This window comes from Citrus clementina, unplaced genomic scaffold (assembly GCF_000493195.1).
Source record: "Citrus clementina cultivar Clemenules unplaced genomic scaffold, Citrus_clementina_v1.0 scaffold_5, whole genome shotgun sequence".
NCBI classification, from domain to species: domain Eukaryota; kingdom Viridiplantae; phylum Streptophyta; class Magnoliopsida; order Sapindales; family Rutaceae; genus Citrus; species Citrus x clementina.
In genome coordinates, this window is record NW_006262201.1 from 32,190,183 (window position 1) to 32,210,832 (window position 20,650).

Below are 20,650 nucleotides of genomic sequence, written 5' to 3' on the forward strand. Positions count from 1 at the left end.
ATAAATACAAGTTATCTTATGATTAAATAAATTAAGTTCGCAGTTGATAAATAGAGTTGGGCGCTCTATTTATGTTTAGACTGTAGTAAATTCATTGAATGATTTGTCTTAATCGTGTATGAATTTACTGATGTAGTTTGACTACATTAAGCTGGATCACATATCAGATTTAATTAACCTTGAAATGACTATCAGACTTATTAAATCTCATAGGCATTAATTTTACTGTAATCTTAATCTTGAGTTAGTTATAATTTCATGATTGTAATTGTTATTCCATTTGAGTTACCAATGGGCACGACACACACTTATAGTCAAGATTACCCGGTATCTTGGTGGGAGCAATTATGAGTATTGGAGTTATAGATTAACAATATAGAATTTGTACAACAAATCTCTTGATGAATTTTCGGCACTTGATCATAGAATTCTCTGGCCAGAGTGTGTCAACATATTTAGTATGTTGAAAATGATCATTAGAGAAAACCAGTAAGTATCAAGGAACAAGATGTAATTAAATCGATTGGATAGTTGAGATATCGATTTAATTAACGATGTGGTACAAAAGATTATGCAATAAAGAAATCAATGTGGCTTGGGACGAATTATTATTCGAGCATACAATTATAGAGGTCAGTTCCAATTTTATAGTGGAGTAGAGTTGGAATTAAATGATTAAGCTTGTTCATTTACAAGCTTAATTGTTGTAGCCACTATTATATGTTCTCAAATGATCCCCGGGTTAGCTCATTTAATTGACTGCGCCGCTACTGGATTAATAAACAAGATAACTAGTTATTTGGGTTAAAAGCCTAAATATATTATTTAGTAGGAGGCTCCATAAAATATGCTTGTGTGTAAGGGGTCTTGTGTTATTTTACAAGGTGGGCCCCTGTCACAAGAAGAAGTAACGTTACTTTTAGTTTTATTATTTTTAATTTAAATCAAATTTGATTTATTAGAATTAAAAAATAAAAATATGGAGCCTAGGGTTTCCACTAGATAGAGATATAAAATGGCTTGTTTTCTCCTAAAAGAATAGAGAAGCCATATTATACAGATCAAAGAAAAAAAAAATTTTTCTCTAATTTTGAGAGGAATATTTTATCTTGCTAGTTGCTTTTAGTAGTGATAAAGGCGCCCACACGTCAAGTGCAGACCAAACCTAAGTCATAACCCGAAAGATTATTTGGTGACGGATCGTGATCTAATCAGCATAGTGGTGACGGATCGTAAGCGTGGTGGTGACAGATCGTAAGCGTGGTGGTGACAGATCGTGATCTAACAGGCGTGGTGGTGACGGATCATGATCTGGGAAGCCTGTATTAATTTCAATTGTTCATCTTCTCGGATTGTCAAGGTATAATTTTCTAGATTACGTATTCATATATATTGTATGAGATCGGTCCTAAAAGTTTTTATAAAAAAATTAAAAAACTGATTTTTCTCCAACAATAATAACTTTTGTTTTCTCTGGCAGAAACAATTAACACGCAAACAGGCAAAAGCTCGTTTTGGGGTTGCAATAGCTTTTTATCCATCCTACTGACCCATTTCACAGTACCTTGTAGCTTAAATAATTATAGTTTACAAACTTTCTTAGTAGAATTTGTTTCTAGATTCAAAATTTTCATAAATTAAATTAATCACCTCGATATAATATGCTCTTCAATGTGTTGCTTTTTTTTTTTTTCAATAACAGCAACCATCCATCATTGAGGCTTGAATTTCTTTGAGTGTTCTATTGGGGAAAAATCAATTTTTTTAAATTTTTATAAAAAATTTTATGATCGCTCTCATATAATATATAAGAATTTGTAATATAGAAATCGTACCTTGAAAATCTGATTTGGCTTTTTCCGCTGAAGTGATTTAGGCTCCCAAATCACGATCCGTCACCACCACTCCTGTTAGATCACGATCCGTCACCACCACTCTTGTTAGATCACAATCCGCCACCCAATAATCTTCCAGGTTATGACTCAAATTTGATCTGCACTCGATGTGGGCGCCTTTATCACCACTAAACACTACAAGAAATTTGATTTTTTAAGACGATATTTTTTTCAATGCTTTGACATTTGGTCACAAAATGATATTTACTGTGACAAATTTATGAAATCGTATCTAATAATTTTGTCCTGACTTGTGTTATATTTTGTGACCAATAATTTTATTTTGGAACACAATATTTGGTATCCGATTCAACCTTTTTGTGACAAATATTTTTTTAGTCACTGAAAAACATATTATTTTAGCACAAAATTTTCCCACCAAATTCGAAACATTTTGGGACAATATTGCATTATTTATGACAAAAAAAATGGTTGCAAAATATTAGTGTAGGCGATGACACTATTTCGTAACTAAAATTTAAGTACAAATTTAACCAAACTATCTGTGACATATATATTAGTCTCTAAAGCTATTTTTACTTCTTATAATTTTAAGACGCCATTTTTTGGTCTTGGATGAGTAATTACAGTGACAAAAGTAAAAGTAGTAGCTAAAGGTATTGTCTTGAATAACATTGTATTTTTGTGACCAGGTTCTTTCTTTTCTTGGACGCACTATTTGGTATCTGATTCAACGTTCTTGTGACGAATATTATTGTAGTCGGAAAAAATAAATTTATTTTTTTTACACAAAAATCTCATTAAAAAATTGAACATTTTAAGACTATTTTATTCTTCATGACAAAATAAATGGTCACGAAATATAATTGTGGGTAACAAAAATATTTTGTAACTAAAAAATAGGTGTAAATTTAGGCAAACCATCAATAACACATAATATTAGTCTCTAAAGCTATTATGATTTCTTATAATTTTAAGACTTTGTTTTTTTAGTCATAAATGTAGTCATTATAGTCATAAAACTAAAAATAGTAACTAGAAGTTTTGTCTTAAATAACGTTGTATTTTTATGACCGAGTAATTAATTTATTTCCTGATGTAGTTTACACATAATTGCTTATAATAAAATGTAATTAAAAGGTTAGACAAAATTAATTTTTAAGTATGTATAAACAATTAATTGGTCTCACCAAATAATAATAATCGGTATTAAACAAAGGTAAGAAATAGTAACTTGTCTTCCTTAATCTTTACTACTGTCGTAGCAAGACAAAACACGCACATACTACTGTTACTTAGGATAATTTTCAGTTTTCCCCCTGAGATTTGTCTTATCTCCAATTTGATGAAAGTATCATAATACCTTCACTTTCCTCCCCTATTATTTCATGTATTGTTAATGGATGAGGGTAAATTGGCAATAACCCATTTATATTCCAAAAAATTTAAATTAAAAAAAAAACTGAAGCTACAAGTTATTATCCAAAGCATTTATTGCTACATAATAAATCCAGTAGATTTAATGGTGTTTCTTTTCCTTTATCGAAGCTACCCATCACAAAAAACAAGTGTTCTTCATCTAACCAAAACACGCACATACTCCATCTCTAAATCTTTGAAGATAAAGAAATCAAACGCAATCCTGCAACTTTAGCTCGGAGAATCCACCCGCCACGATCTGGGGTTTTTAATTAAATACCCTTTAATAGTTTCAAAATTATTGAAATACCCCCTCCCTTTTTAGTTTTCATGGATACCCTAACAAATGCGAGTAAAGTCAGAAAAACCCTTAATGAATTGTCTTCATATTCATTTCCTCATTTCTTTCACCCAACTCCATTTTTGCTGCCGATTCTTTCAAAATCTCTTAGAATCTCTCAAAATCTCTCATAACTTCTTACACAAATACAATTATGTATTCATTTCTTTAACACCCACTCTTTCTTTAAAGGTGGATTGCTTATTAAACAACCCAATAAGGTATGTTAATGTTGTTGGGTTTTAAATTTTTTAATTTTGAGAAAAATTTAGAAATTTTCCTCACATTACAATGTTTTATTTTCACCATTTTTTCTTATATGTAGAAATATATGCAATGTAGGTTGTTTAATTATTTTTTTCAGCAATATAACTTATTAATAGCGAAAATGTTTCGCGCCGTGCTTTCTCTTGATACTGTGTACGTCATATAGTTAGTCATGTAGGTCGTGTAAGGAATATAGTCTTGTAAGTCGTGTAGGTTATGTAAGAAATATAGTCGTGTAAGTCGTGTAAGTCGTGTAGGTCATGTAAGAAATATAGTCGTGTAAGTCGTGTAAGTAAGTCGTGTAGGTCATGTAAGAAATATAGTCGTGTAAGTCGTGTAAGTATTATAGTCGTGTAGGTCGAGTACTTACTTGTATATGAAATTTGATATTATTGTTTTTATTGTATCATCAGAAATGGTTTTGGTACGTGTGCCTATTCTCTTTAATGGTGAATGGATTGAGCAAAATGACGAGTATAAGTTCAAAGGTTCCAAGGCTAAAGGGATAATGATACCACGATCGACAACATATGCCGAATTGGTGGACAAGATAGCTGAAGTTATTGATATAGATACTTCAGAATTCGAAATCACAATGAAGTTCAAACTTAAGACATCTGATCCTATGCCACCAGTTACAATTCAAACCAATGATGATGTGGAATTTTTCTTAGAGGAAGTAGCTAGTGGAATGGAGTTTAGAAACCCGCTCTGCATTACTTTTGAACGTAGATCAATTTCGACAGTTCCGGTGGATAGACAACCTTCACCTCGTCTTTCATGGGAAGAGAGTCATGCTTTCTCCAGCTACGTGCCTCCATCATTTCCTATTCTCAGTTCGAACAATTTTACTGAAGTTAATGAATTTGTAACTGAAGTTGATTGTTTGGATGAGCCACCATTAGCTGTTGATTTAGCATTAGGAGATAATACTCCAGCTCCTATAAGTTCAAGAACCTCAAACAATGGACATGTGCCCAGAATAAATTTACTTGCTAGTAGCAGTAATTTATTAGCAACAGAAGTTAGTGGTGATACTGATGTGTCGATGGTGAAAGAGGTGTTTGAGTCAAAGGAGGCATTGCAAGAAAAGCTTAAAGCACTAGCTGTGAAAAAAAGGTTCCAATTCAAAACCCCAAAATCAGACAAGGACTTACTTGTTGTTGTTTGTATGGATGACAACTGCAAATGGCGCCTTCGTGCAAGTAGGCTTAAAGGTTGCAACATGTTTGAAATTAGAAAGTATTACAATGTCCATACTTGCTCCCTTGATTCACAGGAAAAAGACAACCGTCAAGCTTCATCCAAGTTAGTTGGGAAAAATTTTCGGCACAAGTTTGATGGTGCTTCATCTACTTATAAGCCAGCTGATATTATGCAAGATTTTCAAAAAGAGTTTGGTTATGAAATAAGTTATCACAAGGCGTGGAGAGCAAGGGAGTTTGCAATGGAGATGGTTAGGGGCAGTCCGGCTGATTCATACCATTTATTACCCTCATACATGGCAATGGTTGAAAAAAAAAAATCCTGGAAGTCGAACATTCATTGAAAAAGACAGTGCGAACAACTTCAAGTACTGTTTCATGGCCATTGGAAGTTCTTTGAGAGGATTCACTTCATGTATTAGGCCTGTTATTGCAGTTGATGGTACATTCATGAGGGGCAAGTATAAAGGAACATTATTCATTGCAACATCTCTTGATGGCAACAATCAACTTTACCCTGTTGTATTTGGTGTAGGTGACAGTGAGAATGACGCTTCATGGGAATGGTTTTTTATGAAGTTAAGAGAGTCTATTGGTGATGTTCCGAATTTAGTATTCATTTCTGACCGTCATGAAAGTATTAAGAAAGCAATTGATAAAGTATTTCCTACTGTAGGGTATGGCATATGTACGCATCATCTAAAACGAAATGTAAATGCTCATTTTAAAGAAGTCGATGTGGGTGCTTTATTTGAATTGGCTGCAAAGGCATATCGGCCCATTAAGTTTACTCAATATATGAATGTCATCCGCAGTGTTAGTTTGAATGTTCACCAATACCTGACTGATGCCGGATATGAGAAGTGGGCTCGTTCTCATTTCGAGGGGAGGCGTTATGGGATTATGACGACTAACATTGCAGAAAGTATGAATTCTGTCTTAAAAGAAGCACGAACCTTGCCTATTCATAAGTTAATGGATTGTATCATTGACAAATTACAAGAATGGTTTGCAAAAAGGCGAGATTTGGCAATGGATGCATGTACTTTAATGACTACTTGGGTTGAGAAACAGTTGAAAGGGAAATTGGATAAATCACACACATATCCAGTAATACAGATTAATTTCCATGAGTTTATAGTTAAGGATGGCGACCTTGATGGCCATGTTGACGTGCTACAAAAGACTTGCAGTTGTATGTAAGCATATGCGTAACTATTCTGTTTATGATTTATGTGCTCATTATTATTCTGTCAATGCGTGGGTTACAGCATATGCAGAGAGCATTTATCCTGTGGGTCCACAAGAGGAATGGGATGTTTCAGAAGAGGTGCGTGCATATGTGCTGTCACCGCCAATGAAAAAGCGAGAGGTAGGACGACCGCGAACTACTAGAATACCTTCTCAAGGGGAAGACATCGTGCACCGCAAGTGTAGTAGGTGCGGGTTGAGGGGGCATAATCGACTAACATGCACTGCAGCAACACCACTTTCAGAGCAAGAGCATGGCCCTACGGCTAACCAAACTTAGATAATTGGATTTACAATTTTTTAGTATTGGACATGTTATGCTTGGAAACTGTAATTTGTTGCATTATGAAATAACTAAATTTCTTTACATTCCAATTTAATTTAACTTCTTTGTTTTTATAATTTCAGTTGACATTTTCTACATAGCAGCAAATATAAAATTTTAGCCCCAATTAAGTCCTTAAAGAACTAAATTAATCTGGTGATTATTGGAAAAAGTCGTGTAATACATGAAGTCCTGTAATACATGAACGTCATGTAATAGTCGCGTACTATATTAAGGTCATGTAATATACTCGTGTACTACACGACGGTCATGTAATACACGACGGTCGTGTAATACACGACCGTCGTGTACATGACCTTACATGACCAAATTGTGTATTCATAAATTACAGCAAACAAATAAATTTGCATATTCGACATTTTGAGAAATGATGAGATTAATTATTATAAATAAAGAAAGTTATCAGTTTACAATGTCAATATTTGGATAGGATACACTAATGGATATCGCAATTAAACATATTACAACCATTTAAAAGTGTTTTTTTTTCTTCAAACTGCTTTCTTCCTCTGCCGAAGCATACATGCATGCATGAGGAATGCCTGCATATAATAAATCCATGAAATTAATTAGAAACCAAACTAACAGTGATGGCCTATTTTGGTTTCATATTAAGAAACCAAACTATTTCCAATAGCAATGACTTCATTTCAAAAAATAATACTCACATGTTAGTTGTTCTTTGAAAGTAATGACTGGTCATAGAAAAGTCTTTCAGCTAGTTGCTTACGATAAGAAGAGACATGTGCCTGCGTACAATTTGTTTGAATATCTTCACCACGTGCAAGTGTGTCCAGGTAACGCAAAACAAACACACCACAATCTCCACTGAGAATTTTAAAAAATAGTTAACTACATACTGAATATATAACTATAACAGTAAAATGAAAATAAATTGAGCATTTGGTATGCTCACCGAGATTCTTGCTGTGGCGTATTCGCTAAACGCAACACTATCCAAACTTTGTTTTTTTGGGTAGTTTCAGGGTGCGAATCATACCATAAAACCTTCTCTAGTAGAAGAGGAATAATAACAGCATATGGCAATAATTCTTTCAAAAATGTTGAGTCATTCATTATAGAAACCATGGAGTCATATATGGAAATTGTCTCCCTTACAATGTCAACCTCAGCAAGAATCCAATGACACTCAAGTACATTAATTGGGATATAAACCTACAATAATTTGAGCCAATCAAAAATAGAAAATTTAAACTTTAGCGATGCATTAAGAAAATTTAAACTTTACCTTATAAACATCTCTCCATGGAATAGCGAATGGAAGATCTTTGCCATTTGCTTGTTTGATTGTCAAATCATGTTCTTGATCTTCATCCCATATTGTAGTTGGATCCTTCTTAAACAACTCATACTTCAACAAAAGCTTTTGCTGAAAAAACAATGAATTTTGCAAGTTTTCAGTGCACAAATTTACATATCTTATTTGTTTATTACTACAGAGCACTAAGTACCTGAAATACACTATCCATGATTGCACATCGGTGCAAATGTGGCATAGTGAGCTTGGCCAAATCATATCTTATCACGTAACAACCAACGTCTATATGCTGTACATATTACCAACATATGTAAATTAATATTAAATGCAAACATTACTGCAGTAAATTACATGCTAAACAAAAACTATATTAACAATACCCCGCCATTTAACCACGCGTCTGCATCATACAAGCTGCGGAAGAAGTTCTTTGTTGCTTCATGCATAGGCCACGATAATATTTTACTGTGCAGTCACGAAAAAGAAAATGTGAGTAAAACTTATTGCTTGTTATAGTCAACCAAGAAATATTGTTTCAAATAAAAGTAAGTTTACAAAGAGAAATAAGGAATTACGGTTCCATATTATCCTCCTTCAGCCAATGCTCAAACTGAACTTGCTGTTTTGCTTCATCGACGTTGACATGTCGCGATTTTCGAAATGGGTTAGTATATGGCGTGCGTAAAACAGCTGCATCCTTTCGAGATCGCCTTTTTCTTTCATATTTTTTCACCTCTTGCTGTGTAGACGGAATAATTATTGGATCCTCTTTGACTATGCCTGCATTTGTGGTGAAGCTTGGAAACACAGTCGCAGGTGTGGCAATACTCGGGTTATCATCAAATGTTGTCGGAATCTGCACAGCAGCAAATATTAATAACTTTACACAATTTGTACTTAGTTAAAAATAATAACATACTTAGTTAAAAATAATAATAAAATGAACCTTCACATTGTAGTCCGCTGAATTTAGGAACTCCACTAAGTCTACAATTTTATTGACTTGTTCTCTCATCTCCCTCACATCACCTGTATTCTCCTTCAATGAGTCAATTTTCTGCACCTTCTCTTCGATCTTTTTGAGACGCTTATCCAAACAATTAAACTTGTCCTCGATAAAAGAAATCAAATTATCAATGTAACCAGGACGTTTACCCTTGCAAGCAGAACAAGACAGAGCCTATTAGGCAAACAAAAAAAAATTGAAAAATGCAATTGTTATTAAAAGATTAAAAAAACTTACAATTTTGTCCTCAACAGAATTTGCTTGTTCATAATTCGTTTTGCATTTCATGGACATAACTTGACACTTCGCACGTTTATTAGTCTCTTTAACTTCCATGGCCACAGAATTTTTCTGCACAACACTGCTACTTTTCTGTTCTGAGACTGGAGTGGCTGATGTTTTACTCTTTGAGTCAACACGAAAATCATTTTCAAGTTGTTGCAGCCAATTTGTTTGCCAAAACCATTGTAGATTAGGCTGTGATGCCTCTATTTCATCAGCGACATCCAACTTCTCTAGTACCTTAAGCTGTAATAATTAGGCCAATTAATAAATGTCAAAGATAAATTAAAAAGAAAAAAAGAAAGACACTAACGATCTAGATTGTTTGTTATTACCTTTTTCTTATCAAATATGGAATAGTCAAGCGAATTAGAGCTAACATGTTTAGTGATTGTCCAATTTAGAATTCTTGGGTATTTGACATGCTTACATTTCGAGGAAAAAGTTTCACACACTTCACTGAAAATTTCAAGTGCCCATACCTGTGCAAGTAAAAGAAATAATTAATATTCCTAATCTTAATAATCTCTACGAAACCAATATTGACAATTTGTTACCTGAACTGCAAATGGACAGCCATGAAGACTGTATGCCTCCTTTTCAGGGACATAGTCTGGATTTGCCCTTTCTCTATTCTGTCTAATTGCAATCACATTCTTCATACTTTCTAATGTGTTCTCAAAACAGACACGGCCCCAAGGATATTTATTGAAATCTTCAAAGTTGTCAATGTGGAGAATGTGATCCCTAATTATAGATGATCTATATTCTTTTCCAAGTAATACAACCTCCAAAAAGTACAACATGGCAAATTTAACCATTTTCATATCATCCTTGGACTTAGTTGCTTCAAATATCTGACCTAGCGTTGTGTTAGTGAACTTTGTGCAACCGTCCAACAAAACATCACATACACGACCACCGTCATCAACAATGTCCAAGTTAGGTTTATAAATTTCTTCACAATTCAGTCCAGTAACTAATGCAAATTCAAACATTGAAAATCGACAAACTTTTTTCCCTATCTTAAAATACATTGCCTTATCGGATGAATGCATATGCCTTAATACCAACTTGTGCAACAACTAGGCACAAAACTGAAACTCATTCAAGTCCAAAAAGTGCCCAAAACATGATTTGCGAAAAATCCCCAATTGTACGTCACTAAGGTTATTTTTTATTATTCTTATTGGTTCCAACGATGACAAATTAGTAATTTTCACTTTCGGTTTGCCTCATTTCATTTTTTCCTGAATACTTTTCGTTGACATTTTCTGCATAGCAACAAATATAAATTCTTAGCAAAAATTAAGTCTTTAAACAACTAAGTTATTATAATGAATTAACAACAGTAAAAAAAGTCGTGTAATTTTGAGGTCGTGTAATACATGAGGTCGTGTAATATATGAAGGTCGTGTAATACATGAACGTCGTGAAATACATGAAGTCGTGTAAGTGCAATACATGAAGTCGTGTAAGTGCAATACATGAAGGTCGTGTAATACACAACCTTGAATCCTACATAACCTTACACGACCAAATTGTGTGTTACATGACAAAATTATAATCGGCACAAGCCATCAATTGTTCACAATTTGCATGTAGTAAAACAACTAGAAATTTATTTTTGAACATATAATGAGAGACCCGCAACTAATTAATCTATTTTTTCTATATAAACCCTAACTTTTGTTTTTTTTCCCTGAATATCAACAAGAAAACTATTTATAGAGAATTACTTACCTCAACTAGTTAAATTATGACTATTTTGCAGTAAAGGATCAGCTGTCGCTGGCGATTATGTAGCGACGAACTAGGCTTCTCTTTCTCAGTTGTGGCAGCTTCCCCTTCTCAAGCTTAGTTTGCTCGTGTTGAAGTTCAATCGATTTACCATGTATGGAGAATGAATATTTGTTTCGGTAGAGGTGATGCCGGTGAGGGAATTGCAGAGGTGATGCCGGTGAGGGAATTGTAGTGTTTGTTTGTTTGAGTTTGATAATGGAGGGAATTGCAGCAGATGAGTGTTTGTTTGCTTCAGTAGAGAAGGGAGAGGTGCTGTCCGTTGAGTTTAAATGTTTTAAAATGAGGATAGCTTAGTAATTTCCTATCCGTTTTTAAAGGGTATCGATGAAAATTTCGGCAAAAACAGATTTTAGGGTATTGAGATAATTTTTGAAGTATGGAGGTGTACCGGGCGCAATTGGCTCCCACGATCTAGACCTGAACATGAAAACAACCCTGATCCGACGCAACAGCCCACCACTAACCTGGCAGTCACCTCGGTTGGGGGGGTCCGGAAGAAGGTAGCCGGAGTTCGACCCTGGTTGGTTTTAGATTCAACCGGGCAGACGCAGGTAGTGGAAGCCGGAAAGCACGCCATCATGAGGCGGACGGGGCTGCCAGCCCGGGACCTTCGGATCCTTGATCCGATGCTCTCATACCCATCAACTATACTGGGTCGAGAAAGTGCCATAGTCATCAATTTGGAGCAGATCAAGGACATCATCACTGCACAGGAAGTCCTTTTGCTGAACTCTAGAGACCCTTCTGTTGCTCCCTTTGTTGAAGAGTTGAAAAGGAGGATTTTGTGTCACTATCAGGCCACTAAAGCTCAGGTTTTTTATTTGGCTTCTTGAGTTTCTTTGTTCCTTTTCAGTTATTTTTTTTAAAGTACCCAATAATGATTGTTATTTTTACATTGATCTTGTTATAACACTTTGTTGTGCATAGGAAGACGATGGTGATATTTCAAACTGGAAGAATTTGTATGATTCAGGGACACCAGAATCAAGAGCTTCCAGTCCTCCAGATTTTGCCGGAACCGGCATTTCAGAGTCTGAGGAAATAACCGAGGAAAGGAAGGAAGATGGGAAACAGGGTCTTGAGAATCGAGATGGACCGAAGGTTCTTCCGTTTGAATTTGTTGCACTAGAAGCATGCCTTGAATCTGCTTGCAGTTGCTTGGAAAATGAAGTAATGTATCCAACTTTCTGCGAAGATAGATTTACCTTTACATTTTTGGCTTCCTTGTTATGCTGTTTCATTGTCTATACTTCAACTCATTTTTTGTTTCTAAGTTAGGCAACAACATTAGAGCAAGAGGCTCATCCAGCCTTGGATAAGCTTACGTCAAAGATCAGCACTCTTAATTTAGAACGTGTGCGCCAAATTAAGAGTCGTTTGGTTGCAATAAGCGGACGTGTTCAGAAGGTTGAGTGGTTTCAAGCTTTTAAATCATTCATTTGATTTTCTGTCATAGTGTGCTGTATATGCTGCTATTACTTGCAGTGATGGAAACTTGCAGATCAGAGTAATGAAAAAATTCTTAGATATGATTATTTACGTCTTTAAATTATTAGTATTTCATCTACTGAGAGAGGGGGCAAAACAGAAAAGATGAAGCCCAGTGAAATGTTAAGAAATTTTGTGGGCTCAGAGGAGATCCATATATTAAAGCATGATTTATCTTTTGGATAGGTTAAGAAAGTTTTTGAGTTTCTGAAAAATGGCTTCCATGAGATCGGTAGTTCTTTGGATTTATCTTTTAAAGATGATTTTGGAATAAGTTGAACATTCTAAAAGAGTGTTCTAAAAGAGTGTTCTGTTTTCCCATATGAGCCATTGCAGCAGTTGTATTGAGACTTTATCATGATTGGAAACACAATGCTCAATGCCACGAATCTCAAAATGCTACTAAAAGAGGTAAAATTCTTATTGGAATAAGTTGAACATTTGTTGACAGTCTGCAGAGTTGGTTCTATTGTTGTTGGAAGATCTTATCCGAATCAGCTTTTAATTATTTTACAAGAAGAAATCTCAAAGTTGTATTCATTTAGATGTAAAACAGTTAGCATGCTCATTATGGTCTTATACAAAGTTGTATTCATTTAACACTATATATATGTTAAAATTCTTGGAACAATTCATTGAGAACTGAAAACCTTATCATTTAATCATGTGATTTACTAGCTTGCATTTGGCTATATGATATGGTTGGAATGGTGGTTCTTGTTGTGTGAAATTGATGAAACCTACCTTGGTGCAAAGAATTGACTGTAGAAGTTTTGCAAATTTTTTAGAACATACTGTAGAAGTTGGCCCATGGATGTATCCAGAGGCTTATGCTCAATATGTTAGCTCGGACAGTTCTTTGTTGTTGTGCTTTTGAGTGATATATCGCTTAACTAAAAAAGAAAAGAAAGAAGAAGTTTATTGAAGACTAAATGTCTGATTTATGTCTCTTGCAGGAATGCTGCTGTAAATGTAGAAACCTGGGTTAGTGCATCTGGAAATAATGGTTTGCAGCATGATTGGCTCATTTGCATTGCTAAGATAGGCCAGACATTAACAAGAGCAACCAGGTAGGGAATTCTTGGTACAGTTTTATTACTATTCTTTTGTGGTTGTTATGGAAGATGTGCTATATTTCAATGATTCTGGTAATAGTTTTATTTTGTTTTAGTAAAAGGATTTCCTTATGGTAACTTCCAAATTATAAATGAACAAAAAATATATATAAGTAGACTCTTTTGGCAACCTACTTATGTTTTGGAAGACATAAAAATAAATTATTATTTTTCAGATTGTAACGTTTATTTTTTTAGTTAAATTTAATGAGTTAAAAGAATTAATTTTGGCGGCATTAGATAGATGTACCGCCACATCAGTTTATTAATTTGTTTAACAACACACATCTATTATGACAGCCTTTCATAAATTGCGACATGTATTAGTTTAACTCACCCAGTTAACTCTTCTTTTATCACTTCTTTAAACCCTACTTTATAAGGTTTTCATTACAAATTATTTCCACACCCCGCCACTTTCCCCTGTGTTTCACGGTTTTCAAAGAAATAAAGCAACTGGTTTTTTTCCTAAGATTTCTATTAGGTTATTTTATTATTAGTTTATTTTATTTGTACTGCAATTGTGTGCCTTCCTTTCTTTTTTTCTCCCTTGAAGTAGCAAGTACACTTACCGACATACACATTTTTTATTGCAATTTTTGTTTAGGATTTTCATCCAGCAGCTTTTTCTCCCTTTTCTGATCCATCAAGTTTTCATAGGGATTCTCCATTCTCTACTCACAAGGTTTGATTTTTTTTTTGTTTTATATTATTTTAATATAATATTCTGCATTCATTATTATAGTGATCTAATATTTTAATGATTAATTGTTTAATGAGCCATTGTGATTGAAAAAGCAAGTACACTTACTGACATATATCGTATTGCAATTTTTGTGTTGGGATTTTCATCCAGCAGCTTTTGCTCCTTTTTCTCATCCATCAAGTTTTCCAACCGTCCTCCATTCACCAAGGTTTGGTTAATTTTTTGTTTTATATTAAATTCTGCTTTCATTATTATGCTGATTTAATATTTTAATAATTAATAGTTTCATGAGCCATGTATTGTTGACTTTTTACTATTTATAATAATTAATAGGTTAAAGATATGTTTACCTTGACTTTTTTCAATCCTGCAAAGTGGCCACAAATATATTATTAGAACCTAGACTTGGTATAACATATGTGTTTGAAATACATATTTAATAAATAAAAGTATATAATATTTTAATAATTAACATTAGAAATACATATTTAATAAATAAAAATATTTAATATTTTAATAATTAATATTTGAAATAATTAATATTTTATACTTTATACTTTAATAATTAATATTTATGATTAACATTTTAATAAAAGTATATAATAAATGTACTTTAATAATTATTTTAATAAATATTTAATATTTTATATTCAAATACTATTTCATCACCATTAAAATATTATCATAGAAATATTTGAAATACATATTTAATAAATAAAAGTATATAATATTTTAATAATTAACATTAGAAATACATATTTAATAAATAAAAATATTTAATATTTTATACTTTAATAATAAATATTTATGATTAACATTTTAATAAAAGTATATAATAAATATACTTTAATAATTATTTTAATAAATAATTATGAATTTATGATAAAAATATTAAAGATATTGTAAATTTTTATTATAAAATCAATTTAACTTATAAATCACAGCAGCAGTGAGTGTTTATCACCTACTTAAGTGTTGTAGTTTACACCTTTCTAATTATAATATCAGACAAGGTCTCCAGCCATTGCTTTATTGACAGTTTTTGCTTTATTGACTTTGGAATTTTGGAGTCTCCTTTGCATTGCACCTTCGCCGCTCCTACGTCTCTAACATATCTTTGTTATCTGATAATTTTGATACTGATGATATAATCAAATTAATCAACAGATCATCCGCAAGATGAATACGACCCTCGTGTTTCTCTCTGTACAAAGCTTTCTAATCAGCCTTTCAAGAGCTATTGATGACGCTATTCACGTTAATCATAATTGCTCAGACACAATATTGTCCCGAAACAGCGCTTATCCATCTGACATGATGGCTCACTCGGCACTATTGTAAGGCTCTATTTGGTTACTCAATAGTTTAATGTAAAGTGTTTGATAAACGCTTGTACACGTATGTGGATTGCAAATTAGTGTGATGAGTTACAAGCTAATTAATAATATAAATATATTATATATTTCGCACCTTTTCAAAAAAAATAGTAACAACAAAACTTTCAATAAACATATTTTTGCTTTTATTTTTTAAAATGATATATATTCATCCCGCCCTTAAACTCCACACGAATCATACCGCAGCCAAACCAATTTACTTTTTTACCAAAAAAATAAAAATAGCTTGAGTAGAGTTGTCACGGGTTTAAGGGTGAAGTAAATATCACTAGTGTGTACACTAATATATGTACCAAATCTCTGTCTATTAAATTTTCCGTTAAAATCAACATAAAACCAGGCGACGGACCATCAACACGAACTCTTTGTTCTCAAACTGTGTGATGGCCGGATGACATTCTATGTTCCAGAGATCACCCAAAGAGGGGAAAAAAAAAATTAGTTCTATATAATTTCTTATGCTATTACTAAAATCTTTTCATCTTGTCATCCAATTAATACATTTCTTCTATTTAAAAATAGCTTGACTAGAGTTGGCCCGGCCCCCGCCCCCTTTTTGCCATCTCTCTCAACAAATTTTATTATCTCCGTCTACAGCAAATGCAGTTTAAGACTGTAGAAAAATTCATGTCGGACGGGCATAACATCTTACTCTGTTAAGGTGGTGCACCCAAACAGATAAGAACATGTCATATTTGTTGCTAGGCCAGCTTGGTTTTGTGATGGAACCATCCGTTTTAGTGCTACGCTTTTCATTGGTTTTAAAATAAAAAATAAGTCAGATCCCTTCAAATTTGCCAAATGGTAAGTTCTTATTTGTGGGTTCCACCAGCTTCAAGTCTGCCAAATTAGTAGACTCTTCTAAGTCTTTTTCTACTTATGTCCCAATTGATAATAGCTCTTCCAGCTTTCCACAATCATTATTGACTTTTGAACATCGGAGTCTCCTTCGCGCGCACCTTCATCTTCGTGTCTAACATTTATTAGCTATCTGATAATAATGGCTACGAATATGAGAGAAACAAAAAAAACAAGCAGAGTGGTAAGAAAAAGGAATAGAACTGATGATATAATCAAATTAATCAATTCATCTCCCGCAAGATGAATATGAATATAATCCTCGTGTTTCTCTCTGTGTTAAGCTTTCTAATCAGTCTCCCAAGAGCATATGGTGACCCTTGGTACGAGGGTCATGTTTGCAAAGACGGAATGAATTTCAATAGCAACAGCACGTACCAATCAAACCTTAAACTCCTCCTCTCTACGCTTCGCTCTAACGCTACCCACGGCAGCAGGGACAAAATCTCTGATGGATTTTACAACGCTACCGCAGGCCAAGACCTTGACAAGGTCAGCGGTCTCTTTCTTTGCCGAGGGGATGTCAGAAGAGAAACCTGCCAAGATTGTGTCAATTTCGCTACATCAGACCTACCCCAACGCTGTCCCGTGCAAAAGGGAGCCGTAATATGGTACCGCGAGTGCCTTTTACATTATTCGAACTATTCTTTCCTTTCAACCGTGGACTACGTCCCCTATTTATGCTTGGCGAATGCACAAGATTCTCCAAATCGGTCATTTGGCAAGCAAGTGCGGAATTTGATGGACGAAGCTGTAAATCAGGCTCTGAGTACTCCCAAAATGTTCGGGACAGCAAAGGAAGATTATTCAGACTTTCCAACACTGTACGGCCTCGCTCAGTGCACGCAGAACCTGTCACCAGATCAGTGCCGTAATTGTCTTGGAGACGCTATTTCACAACTGGTGGAATGTTGTAAAGTTAGGCAAGGAGGACAGTTGCTGTATCCAAGTTGTATCACCCGATATGAGCTGTACCCATTTTATAATAATAAGTTGATTGCTTCACCGACACCGGCGCCCCCATCTCCTGGTTCTGTAACAAGCTCCAAAGGTAAACTAATTTCGAATGTCATTCTTAACTTTATAAATTAACATCAAATTTAATAGCTATCCTTTAAGTTAAGTTCATTTAGTTAAAATTATTCGAACTTTTTGGTGAGAACGTAATACAATCCCTCATTACACCTCTTGATTTCACTGCAAAATACCAACAGAACTCGGTATCTCCTTGATAAAACAGCAATTTGCACAAAGAAAATACCATATGATCCACTTGATTTATTTCTCTATTCATTTTTGTGTATTTTTACTGATTTTTAAAAGACATTTTTCACATGAGTTTGTGCCTATAACATTACTTATTTTAGTTAGTTCAAACGAATAAAATAAAATAATATAATATATATTGTTCTGGTATCTCGTATGCAAAGGAACGAAAGCAATATGGATTGCAATTGGCACAACTATACCAACCATTTGTCTATTCATTTTGTTGGTTTCTGTCGTTTGGCACAGGAGGAGAAGAAATAAAGGTAATAATGAATTTCTTTCGCGACTTCGAAGGTTGTTTCATTTTTTCACAATTACTAGGAAAAAAAATAATAAATTGATGTGTCTTGCAGAGAAGAAAGCAATAAATCAACAAGAACTTTATACGAGAGAAGGTAGAACCGGGGACGACTCATATGATATTTTAGGAGGAGAAACGCACGGGGATTCTCATCAAGAGCTCCCAATCTTCCCGTTAGGTCTAGCACTCGAGGCTACAAAACATTTCTCTGATGAAAATAAGCTTGGAGAAGGTGGTTTCGGCCCTGTGTACAAGGTACTTTGCTTTAATTTATTTAAGCAATTAAACCACTTATGCCATGAGTGCCAGAGTGTGTCATCTAGCTCAACTGCTCAAGGCCCTGTGCTTAATTTCCGTGTTGTTATCCTTCTATTGGCTTAATGGAATTATTAACCCAAAGCACCTTCCGCTTGCCAACTGATTTTTAAGACACAGTTCTACGTTGTGAGTTCATAACAATAGGTTGTCAGAGCAAGGGCTTCAAGTTGGGAAAAAATCTTCTCCATTCTCCATGCATGCAACCCTTTTATTAGATGTATTATTTCACAAACAATCATGAATATATATATATATATATATAGATCCCTTTAAAAAAAAAAAAAGTATATTGATCAAACGTAAATTCTGATATGGAAATGATTGATCAAATGTAACTCGAACAGGGGATTTAGAATTTTTGTTTTATACATGGTAACAATAGAAATTTGTGTCCAGGGTATATTAGCGGGTGGGAAGGAAATTGCCGTAAAAAGGCTCTCAGGATCATCCGGCCAAGGGCTACAAGAGTTCAAGAATGAAGTTACTTTAATCGCCAAATTACAACACAAAAATCTTGTGAGACTATTGGGATGCTGTTTAGATGGAAATGAACTGCTGCTCATCTATGAATATATGCCCAACAAAAGCCTTGATGTCTTCCTTTTCGGTTCGCCTCTCAAAACTTTCTAACTGTAGTTCAGTCTTGGATACATTTAATTTCCCGTGCTGCCGGTAGCAAAGTTCTGCAACTAAAACAGATACATGATGTTAGGATCACTGGATCATGTGCTTTGCCACTAGGCTAAAAGCTTAAATCAATAATTCCATGCACGTTCTTATGGTTTGCACTCTTAGTAGACATAGTTACTAAGTACCAGTAATGAATTTGGATCCAATGGTGATCTAAGATGTGTTGAGTATTAAAGATTTTATGTCATGTCTGCATTTGTAATAGTATATAATATAAATAATTATTTATTCAATCATATCTCATAGATAACCATCAATCACAGGTTTTGAAGTTTGTTCAGCACATGATGAGATCAATCAATATGAAATCAAACTTCCATGAATCAACAACTTTTTCTATTTCTTTCTCCCTTAGAAATAAAGCATGACAAACTAAGTACTCAAGTGCATACTTTAATTTTTTTTCTTGGTTTTCAGATTCAACTAGGCATGCACAATTGGATTGGAAAAGACGCATTAGCATCATTAATGGAATTGCACGAGGCCTTTTGTACTTGCACGAGGATTCTCGGCTGAAAATTATTCATCGAGATCTTAAAGCAAGTAATGTCTTGCTAGATCATGAGATGAACCCAAAAATATCAGACTTCGGAATGGCAAGAATCTTTGGTGGCAATCAAAATGAATCTAATACCAGTAAAGTTGTTGGAACATAGTAAGTACAAACCTATTATACCATATACATGTATTGAGAATTTATCTAAAATGATGTGTGTTGATTGACTTAATTTATTTGACATTTATTTGCAACAGTGGATATATGGCGCCCGAATATGCACTGGAAGGAATAATTTCAGTAAAATCGGATGTTTTTAGTTTCGGAGTTCTTCTTTTGGAGATCATAAGTGGAAAAAAGAATAGTGGATTTTATCTTTCCGAACACGGTCAAAGCCTACTTACTTATGTATGTGATCATTTTGTTTTATTTAATTATCACATGATTGGAAACTAAATCTACTCTCTGGCCTACTTGTGGATTTCAAACGTCAAATCTCTTATTTTAACTCTTAAAGATTTTACTAACTGAATTATTGATACTTGAGGCCATGCATGTATGCAACTATATTTATCACTCATTTGGAAGAATGATTTCTCCATGATTAATGGCCGGATGCTAATCTTTGTTCACAACATTTCAGACATGGAAATTATGGTGTAAAGGAGAAGAAGCTCTAGAGCTGATGGATCCAGTAATCAAGCAGTCATGCGTGGCCGCGGAACTTCTGAAATTTATACATATTGGATTATTGTGCGTTCAGGAAGACCCAGCCGACAGACCTAACATGTCATCTGTGGCTGTAATGTTGGCGAGTGATGCAGTACCACTTCCTCAACCAACCCAACCTGCGTTTTCTGCTGGCCGAAGTATTGCTAGGTCTGGTCAATCCTCATCATCAGATTCTAAAATTTGCTCCGTTAATGAGGTTACTCTTTCAGACGTGTCTCCTCGTTAA

The 20,650-nt window shown here is 34.2% G+C and overlaps 3 protein-coding genes across 4 annotated transcripts; all 3 read left to right on the forward strand.

Annotated features, from left to right (window-relative positions):
* The first annotated feature begins 5,465 nt into the window (after positions 1-5,465).
* Positions 5,466-6,618, forward strand: LOC112098164. Its single transcript, XM_024183796.1, has 2 exons — positions 5,466-6,282; positions 6,359-6,618. The coding sequence occupies exons 1-2, from the start codon at positions 5,466-5,468 to the stop codon at positions 6,616-6,618; spliced, it is 1,077 nt and encodes a 358-aa protein (XP_024039564.1).
* A 4,631-nt stretch (positions 6,619-11,249) lies between these two features.
* LOC18042762 (magnesium transporter MRS2-3) lies at positions 11,250-12,509 on the forward strand. Its single transcript, XM_024183797.1, has 4 exons — positions 11,250-11,308; positions 11,437-11,866; positions 11,982-12,224; positions 12,333-12,509. The coding sequence occupies exons 1-4, from the start codon at positions 11,250-11,252 to the stop codon at positions 12,495-12,497; spliced, it is 897 nt and encodes a 298-aa protein (XP_024039565.1). The 3' UTR covers positions 12,498-12,509.
* A 4,352-nt stretch (positions 12,510-16,861) lies between these two features.
* On the forward strand, positions 16,862-20,650 carry LOC18042764 (cysteine-rich receptor-like protein kinase 10). Of its 2 annotated transcripts, none has more exons than XM_006433161.2 (7): positions 16,862-17,672; positions 18,043-18,150; positions 18,241-18,443; positions 18,903-19,113; positions 19,614-19,851; positions 19,950-20,100; positions 20,336-20,650. In XM_006433161.2, the coding sequence occupies exons 1-7, from the start codon at positions 16,862-16,864 to the stop codon at positions 20,648-20,650; spliced, it is 2,037 nt and encodes a 678-aa protein (XP_006433224.2). The 2 variants fall into 2 exon arrangements, with proteins under 2 accessions (XP_006433224.2, XP_024040183.1); XM_024184415.1 differs by having other exon boundaries at positions 16,862-17,669; positions 18,049-18,150.